Source organism: Tupaia chinensis, unplaced genomic scaffold, assembly GCF_000334495.1.
Source record: "Tupaia chinensis unplaced genomic scaffold, TupChi_1.0 Scaffold000320_1, whole genome shotgun sequence".
Classification (NCBI taxonomy): domain Eukaryota; kingdom Metazoa; phylum Chordata; class Mammalia; order Scandentia; family Tupaiidae; genus Tupaia; species Tupaia belangeri.
In genome coordinates, this window is record NW_006159813.1 from 2,303,943 (window position 1) to 2,312,528 (window position 8,586).

General features: G+C 54.8%; 1 protein-coding gene across 1 annotated transcript in view; it reads left to right on the forward strand.

Annotated features, from left to right (window-relative positions):
* GCN1 (GCN1 activator of EIF2AK4) overlaps nucleotides 1-8,586 on the forward strand; it is an 82,964-nt gene that overhangs the window by 49,762 nt on the left and 24,616 nt on the right. The window contains exons 35-44 of the mRNA XM_014588973.2: nucleotides 370-491; nucleotides 850-964; nucleotides 1,538-1,717; nucleotides 2,614-2,834; nucleotides 5,005-5,073; nucleotides 5,249-5,387; nucleotides 5,476-5,672; nucleotides 5,863-6,005; nucleotides 8,234-8,351; nucleotides 8,458-8,538. Of these exons, the coding sequence (XP_014444459.1) occupies nucleotides 370-491; nucleotides 850-964; nucleotides 1,538-1,717; nucleotides 2,614-2,834; nucleotides 5,005-5,073; nucleotides 5,249-5,387; nucleotides 5,476-5,672; nucleotides 5,863-6,005; nucleotides 8,234-8,351; nucleotides 8,458-8,538 (1,385 nt within the window). The remainder of the gene's footprint in view (nucleotides 1-369; nucleotides 492-849; nucleotides 965-1,537; nucleotides 1,718-2,613; nucleotides 2,835-5,004; nucleotides 5,074-5,248; nucleotides 5,388-5,475; nucleotides 5,673-5,862; nucleotides 6,006-8,233; nucleotides 8,352-8,457; nucleotides 8,539-8,586) is intronic.

An 8,586-nucleotide genomic window follows, 5' to 3' on the forward strand; every position in this document is an offset into this window, starting at 1 on the left:
CACCCAGCGTGAATTTAAGCCACTGGGTCTGGGACTCGAACCGCGGTTGACTATGTGGGAGTCCGGCGACATAGCCATTACACCAACTGCTGGTCCCAGGCTTTCTCATTCCTAACTCAGCCCGGAGACTTTGCCTTCTCGCTGTCAGTGCAAAGACGTGGTGGATGGCTCTCTCGCTCTCTCCTCTCTGCTCTGCCATGCCCCTGTCCTGGGGTTTCTTGAGTTGAGACAGAGGGGCAGACGCTTTAGTCCCACCGCTACCTCGAGTGTTTCCAGAGATGAGAAGGAGGACGGGAGGTTGCCACCCTTTCTGTTCCCTGTGGCTGCCCCGGAGGATGTCCTGTCCCCAGCTGTCCCCCTCCCCCCCAGGAGCCCTGTTCGCCTTTGAGATGCTCTGCACCACGCTGGGGAAGCTCTTCGAGCCCTACGTGGTCCACGTGCTGCCCCACCTGCTGCTGTGCTTTGGGGATGGGAACCAGTATGTGCGCGAGGTAAGTCCCGAGGCTGCACAGGGGCGGCTGCCCATGGGTTGGCCGCTGGGTGGAGGGTCAGCCAGGGGAGACTGTGAGATGGAGTCAAGCCCCCACCACTAGCATCTGTCTGCCCACCGGTCCACCTGCCCACTTTGGACCCCGGATGGCTGTGGACCTCTGTCCAGCTCCCAGTACAGGGCAAGAGTTTTATGAGTTGTGCACTCAGCGGTCTGCGGCCCTGTCACAGTCGGGTCTGACACGACAGACCCCAGTAAGCGCTGGTCACTAGAACTCCGGGGCGAGCCCTAGGCCCTGGCCCTGGCCCTGGTCCTGGCCCGGGCAGGAGGCCCCTGAACACCTTTTCTCCTCCCTCGAGGCTGCAGATGATTGTGCCAAGGCCGTGATGAGCAACCTGAGTGCTCATGGGGTGAAGCTGGTGCTCCCCTCCCTGCTGGCGGCCCTGGAGGAGGAGTCCTGGCGGACCAAAGCGGGTAAGGCTGCCCCTCTGCCCTCTTCTCCGCCTCCTGCTGTGGCACTGGCCTCAGCAGGTCTGCTATGCTAGCTCGGCCTGTGGGGGCGGCCCAGCCCAGAGATCAGTGCTTGGCAGCCCAGCCCTCCTGTGGCTTGTGTGCTTTCATGCCAGGAAGGGTCTCTGACAAGAGCTGCAGCCCTGAATCAGGAAAGCCTTCTGTGACTCTAAAGCTTTTCCCCCCAGGAAAGGTCTTTGTGTTCTGGAAACCTAGTATGCTAACCGATGCAAGCAGAGTGGCTCTGGTGGGGGTGAAGGGGGTAGATTTGGGCCCTCCCACTTGCCCCCCCGACCCCTGTCCACAGGCTTCCCCCGAAGTCGCCTTCCTCATGGGTGGATGAGGAAACCAGTGCCAGAGAAACCAAGAGAAAGGGCCTTGGGTCTGGGCTGGGTGGAAGCCAGGTCTCCCCCTCCTGGCCTGCCTGTCTCCCCAAACTCCTCAGGCTCCCGGGGCTCTTGGCGCCCCCTTGCAGCCAGCCCAGGTGACTGCCTGCCACACTCGGTGACCGGATATGGCTGTGCCTGTTGTCTGCAGGGTCCGTGGAGCTGCTCGGGGCCATGGCGTACTGTGCTCCCAAACAGCTGTCGTCCTGCCTGCCCAGCATCGTGCCCAAGCTCACAGAGGTGCTCACCGACTCCCATGTCAAGGTGCAGAAGGCCGGGCAGCAGGCGCTCAGGCAGATCGGCTCGGTCATCAGGAACCCGGAGATCCTGGGTACGCCTCTCCCACCAGGGCACCCCCCTGGCTCACCGCTGCCTAGAGCTGCAGGGCACGTGCCACCCAGCTAAAGTCCTCGCTGTCTGAGGACAGACAGGTTCACATCAAAATAACCTCTGAATGCGGGGAAGCCCTTCCCCGGAACAGTCTGTTGAAGTAGTGTGGAAACAGCCTGTTCTCACTGGTCTGGAGCAGACATCATTGGCCACACAAAGAGGGAAGTGGAGTCACTGGATCAGAAACCGCTTGACTCTGAGAGATCCCTGTGCACTGGGCTGAGCCATGAGGTCCACAGAATTCAAGCCAGTCCAGGCCATATCAGCTCCACCCAGTGCTCAGTGTTTTTGGAACTTCAGTCAGGTTATTAGTGTTTTTACTATTGGCCCGCTGGGTCTGGAGAGTGGATAAACTCCCTGGGCTGTGAGAACGGTAAGCAAGGTGTTCCCCCCGGGGTCCCTGCAACTGGACTGTTCGGGCTGAGGTTTTCAGGCCCGAGGGCTCTAAGCACTGTGTCTTCATTTCATCGCCAGCCCTGGGGCCTGGTGTTTCAAAAACAGGTTTTTCATGAAATACTTTTGGGTTGCTGGTTCCAGGGTAAGGTTTATGGTGCCTAAGAATACACCCTGTAGAGGTTCAGCCCTGTGGCTTTAGCTTAGGGCATGTGAAGCCGGCCGCAGTGCCTGGCCAAGTCACAGCTCAGCAGTGCACGGGGTGACAGCTGTCGCCTCTCAAAGCCACCCTTGTCTCCTGCTGGTGGGGCAAGGATTAGCCATTGTAGATAGGCTGGCTTCCCCGGGAGCCCTTCTCTCTGACCCACTCTCATTCTGGGGGCCCCTGGCTTGGCCGCCCCAGAGCCATGTGTAAGGCAGCCTCTCTCCTATCCGGACATGCAGCCATCGCCCCGGTCCTGCTGGATGCCCTCACAGACCCCTCCAGGAAGACCCAGAAGTGCTTGCAGACCCTGCTGGACACCAAGTTCGTCCACTTCATTGATGCCCCGTCCTTGGCTCTCATCATGCCCATCGTCCAGAGGGCCTTCCAGGACCGGTCCACAGACACGCGGAAGATGGCGGCCCAGATTATCGGCAACATGTACTCCCTGACGGACCAGAAGGTACAGCCTCACCATGGCAGGTGGGACGGAGCAGTAGGGGCTGGTTTGGGCTCAGAGTCGCTGCCCACAGCAGATGTGGGGAGATGTGGGTGTTTCTGATAATGTTTGTGAGGAGTGACCGGCCATCTTGGGTGGGAGGTGGAAATTCGGTTATCTCGCAGAGCACAGCAGTTCGCGTCCTCATTAGCTTTGTCCTCAGCTGAGGCTCCTTCCAACAGGCCTTTTACAGATCGAGGCAGGGAAAACGCGAGCCTTGCAGGGATGTTGGTGAATGTCTGGCACTTTGAGTGCTCGCTGTGCTCTTTTGTCACAGCATCCGCTCCTGCAAGCCTCTTAGAGGCATGCAGCCTAGTGTAGATCTGCTTGGTGTTTTGGTCCCGGGAGCTACACGTGTGACCTCACTGCCTGCCACGGCTGCTCTCCTTTGTTTACCAAGGCTATTGGCGAAAGAAAGCAAAGTGGAAAAGTTACAGCTTAAGAATTTTGAGAAATGAAGGAGTCAGAAAAGCAAGGTTGGCCTTGTGGCCTCGTGGTTAGTGGTTAAGGAAGCCAGATCCCACATGGCCAGCTAGAGTTTGAATCTCAGCCCCCGTGGCTTGAAAAGCATGACAGATGTGTGCGTGTGTGCCCCAATTCCTGATGGGGTGGAGCAGTGGATAAGAAGGGATGTGGTGTGACTACCCTCATTAGGGGGTTTTCTCTCTGTGACCTACGGCAATTACAGAATTAGAAAAGCTGGGGCCAGCAGATGGTGTGGTGGTTAAGGCACTGGACTCCCACTCGGCTCACCATGGATTGAGCCTTGGACCTGACAGCTTGCTTTCTCACTTTCTCTCTCTTTCTCTTTCTGTGTGTCTCTGGTGAGCACATGTGCCCTATAGCAAATTAAAAATAAATGAGTTGGGACCAGCAGTTAGCGTAATGGCTATGACGCTGGACTCCCATGTAGTTGACCACGGTTCAAATCCTGGACCCGGTGGCTTAAAATTCACAGCAGACGCGTGTGCGTGCGTGCCCAAGATCCCAAGAGGAGAATGGAGGAGAAGGGATTGTGGCGTGGCCATCCCCCTGGGGGGTCATTTCTCGCTTTCTGTCTCTGTCTTTCTGGTGAGTGCATGTGCCCTATAGCAAAAACCTCGCCAAAAAAAAAATAATAATAATAATAATAAAAGAATTACAGGGAACCATCAGTTAGCATAATGGCTATGTCGCTGGACTCCCACGTAGTCGACCATGGTTCGCATCCCGGACCCGGTGGCTTAAAACTCACACCGGGCTCATGTGCACGTGTGCCCAAGATCCCGAGAGGAGAATGAAGGAGAAGGGATTGTGGTGTGACCATCCCCCCTGGGGGGTGATTTCTCGCTTTCTGTCTCTCTGTCTGTCTGGCGAGCACATGCACCCTGTAGTGAAAACCTCTCCAAAAAAAAAAAAGAATTACATAAATAATTCTTTTATAAAAAATTAGAAAACAGAAAATTTTATCAGTAGTCCCCCAGCACTAAAACAATTACTGTTACACTAAACTACATTTCTGAACAGAAATTTATTTCCAAGTTATAACAAGCTATTCATGAAGTGATTCCCAGTAGTTACATAATATCCCAACAGATTCATATACCATAGTTTATATAATCTGTCATTGGTCATAATGTCCCAGGTGTTTTTGTTATTTTAAGCAGTGCTAACAGTGAACATAAGGCATTTTCTGTACATAAAAGTTACTCCCCTAAAGCTGAATGCTACGTAAGAGACATGAATATTTTGAGGTGAAGAAAGGGAAGATGATAATGAAATATGGAAAGGAAAGTACCAGAAATAATTTCTTAAGGCTTCCAGAGTCTGGGCAGGTCTTGGTCCCAGGAGTAGGCTGGGAGGAGTGAGAGCCGTGAACTGTCCCCGGTAGCTCTGTGTGACCTGTCGAGGATGGGCCTGGGGACCCGTGTAGGTTTCCCCAAGCAACTGCATGGCGCCTTCAAGGAACCAGATGGCGTGTTTTCTGATGGTTCCTTTTCCCACCTGTTCCTGTGAGCGGCTTGGTTTCCATGTGTGAGACCCTTGGAATGCTCCCTGTGAGCAGAAAGGCAAGGTCAGGGGCCACAGTGGGATCTGCAGATTCTGGAGGAAGCAGGACTCGTGTCCGCCTAAGTCACCCCTCGTGTTGTCACAGGACTTGGCGCCATACCTGCCCAGCGTGACGCCGGGCCTGAAAGCCTCTCTTTTGGACCCTGTGCCTGAGGTGAGTCTGAAGGGAGAGTGGGACGCTTGCTCTACAGCCCAGTCCCAGGGAACAGACTCCTGAGAATTCCCAAAGCTGCTCTTATGTCTGTCAGCTGAAGGGAAGGGACTCCAGGGCCCCTCCTTGCCTCTGCGTGACCGCCTTGTTTGAGCTGGGTCTCCTCACCACCCGACAGGTGCGGACGGTGTCCGCGAAGGCCCTTGGGGCCATGGTGAAGGGCATGGGGGAGTCGTGCTTTGAGGACTTGCTGCCATGGCTCATGGAGACACTGACCTATGAGCAGAGCTCGGTAGATCGCTCAGGCGCCGCACAAGGTGAGGCTGGAGTAGGACCCGGGGCTGTGTCGGGAATGCCCCTAGGGGCTTGCGGAGCCTGCGTATGCATTCTGGCCTTTCGTTGCAGGGTTGGCTGAGGTCATGGCCGGCTTAGGGGTGGAGAAGTTAGAGAAGCTGATGCCGGAAATCGTGGCTACCGCCAGCAAAGTGGACATTGCTCCCCACGTCCGAGACGGCTACATCATGATGTTCAACTACCTGCCCATCACCTTTGGGGACAAGTTCACTCCCTACGTGGGGCCCATCATCCCCTGCATCCTCAAAGTAGGTGTCAGTGACCTCCTGGGACTAGAGTGATGAAGCGGGCAGGGTGCAGGTGCTCTTCTGGAGAGCGAGGGTGCCCTGCTGACGGGCAGGAGCAGAAGCCCTCAGCCTGCTATACAGGAAGCCCTGCTCTCTATTGGGTCCGGGGCCTAGGGGGAGGCAACCCTGGCCAACTACCCTATGTGCCCAGGCTCTTGCAGATGAAAACGAGTTTGTACGTGACACTGCCCTGCGAGCCGGCCAGCGGGTCATCTCCATGTACGCAGAGACGGCCATTGCGCTGCTGTTGCCCCAGCTGGAGCAAGGCCTCTTTGACGACCTCTGGAGGATACGGTGAGAGCTCATGGGGAGGCCCAGGGGGCTCGAGCTTCGTGTTTGGGGAACTCTGAGAAATGAAGGGTAGATTGTCCCTAAGAACTGGCTCGACTCTGAGAAACCCTTGCAGGGTTTTTTTTGTTTTTCTTTTCTTTTCTTTTTCTTTCTTTCTTTCTTTCTTTCTTTTTTTTTAAGAGAGATTTTTGATATAGGGTGAGTGCACTTGCCCGAGACAGAGAGTGAGAAATCACCACCCAGGGAGGATGGCCACACCACAGTCCCTTCTCTTCCATTCTTCTCTATGGATTTTGGGCACACATGCACATGCACCTGGCGTGAGTTTTAAGTCCCCGGGTCCAGGACTCAAACCGCGGTAGATTATGGGAGTCTAGCGAAGCAATTGTTATGGAATCTGTTAGTCTCGGTTTTCTTTGTTTTTAAAAGAGAGAGAGAGAGATTTCTGAGAGAGGAGTAAGCAAGCACTACCATGCCTGGCCTGCTTAGCTTGGTCCAGGATTGGAACCCAGGCCTCCCACGTGGGTCAGGCCTGGCACTGCCCCTGCACCACCACAGCTGGCCCAGGTCCTTGCTTTGAATCATTTTGTAGCCCCTTCGGTTTCTTATAATAACATCTTTATTTTGATTCTCTTTTCAAAAGTTCTGTCTTCGGGACCAGCGGGTGGTGTAATGGTTATGTCGCTGGACTCCCACATAGTCAACCGTGGTTCGAATTCTGGACCTGGTGGTTTAAATCTCACGCCGGGCGTGTGTGTGTGCCCAGGATCACAAGAGGAGAACAGAGGAGAAGGGATTGCGGCATGGCCATTCCCCCTGGGGGGTGATTTCTCGCTCTCTGTCTGTCTTTTTGGCAGGCACATGCTCCCTATAGCAAAAATCTGTCTCCAAAAAATAAAAAAATAAGTTTCGTCTTTCAGTTTGTGTTAAGATTTTAAACCCGAGTGCTTTTTAGATCTGGAAATCCCAGGTCTGGGAAAGCATCCCAAGGGCATATTTAGCCAAGTGCTTAAAACTGTGGTACGTAAGGATGGTTTGTTGCAGTGTTGCTTAGCGTTCAAGTAATTGGAATTTGGTTTGTACACACCACAGCATGTCCCTGCAGGGGACTTGCGTTCAGCCACTGCAGAGAATGCTACAGGATGACACTCGCTGACACAGGAAGCTCCCCAGCCTGTTGTTGAGGCAACTGTGTGGGCCATGGCCCAGCCACGTAGCCTGGGCCCATTTCCCATGACTTGGACAGGGTGTCACCGCAGTGCTGTGGTGGGTGTTTAGGCAATTGTCCACATTCTCTTGATATTTTTCTCTATGTCTGCAATTCTCAATTTGAATAAGACTATTGTTTTTCTGGTCATTGAAAGTGTTAAACTTGGGAACCAGCAGTTAGCGTAATGGCTATGTCGCTGGACTCCCACGTAGTCGACCGCGGTTCGTGTCCCGGACCCGGTGGCTTAAAACTCACGCCGGGTGCGTGTGCGTGCGTGCCCAAGATCCCGAGAGGAGAATGGAGGAGAAGGGATTGCGGCGTGACCATCCCCCCTGGGGGGTGATTTCTCGCTTTCTGTCTCTATGTCTCTCTCTGTCTGTCTGGCGAGCGCACGCGCCCTACAGTGAAAATCTCTCAAAAAAAAAAAAAAAAAAGAAAGTGTTAAACTTAAATTACTTTAAGGAGAAATAAGGTTTATCTTTCCCAGGTTCCCCGTCTTCCCCCTCAATAGCTACACCTCTCACGATCAGGTCTCCTATCTTCGCATCAGCGCTTCCCCTTCATGCTCTCTCTGGCTCTTATTTGTGGGGGGGTGTTTTACACAGGGTCTCACTATGTGGAGATGGGCTTCCCCTGCACAGGGCCACCTAGTGTACCAGAATAGCTCCTCCACTGTGCACTCCTGTTCTGACCCTGCCTTCCCCGGGGGGGGGATGGCCATGCCAAAATCCCGTCTCCTTGTCTCCTCTTGGGATCTTGGGCACGCACGCACAGGTGCCCAGCATGAGTTTTAAGCTACCGATTGCAGGACTTCAACCACAGTTGACTACTAGGGAGTTCAGCGACATAACCATTATGCCATCTGCTGGTCCCATTCACTCTTTTTCCACTCTGTGGTAACCGTCACAAAGACATGGGATGCCATTCTTTCCCGGCTTCCCCTGCGCAGGGCCACCTAGTGCACCAGATGGCTCCTCTGCTGTGCACTGCTGTTCTGACCCTGCCTCCCCCTCCCCCTCAGGTTCAGCTCCGTTCAGCTCCTTGGGGATCTCCTGTTCCACATCTCGGGAGTCACGGGAAAGATGACCACAGAAACCGCCTCGGAGGATGATAACTTTGGAACCGCCCAGTCCAACAAGGTGCGTGTCCAGGGTCGCTTCCTCGCCCTGCTGATGGTGGGGGGCTTGTTGGTGCTCATGCCATGGAGGCTTCACACCCATTCTCTGCCCCTTCCGCTGGCTGCAGGCGATCATCACTGCGCTGGGGGTGGACCGGCGGAACCGGGTGCTGGCAGGGCTCTACATGGGCCGCTCCGACACCCAGCTGGTGGTACGGCAGGGGGCGCCGCCCGGCCGGGAGAGTGTCGTCTCCCCC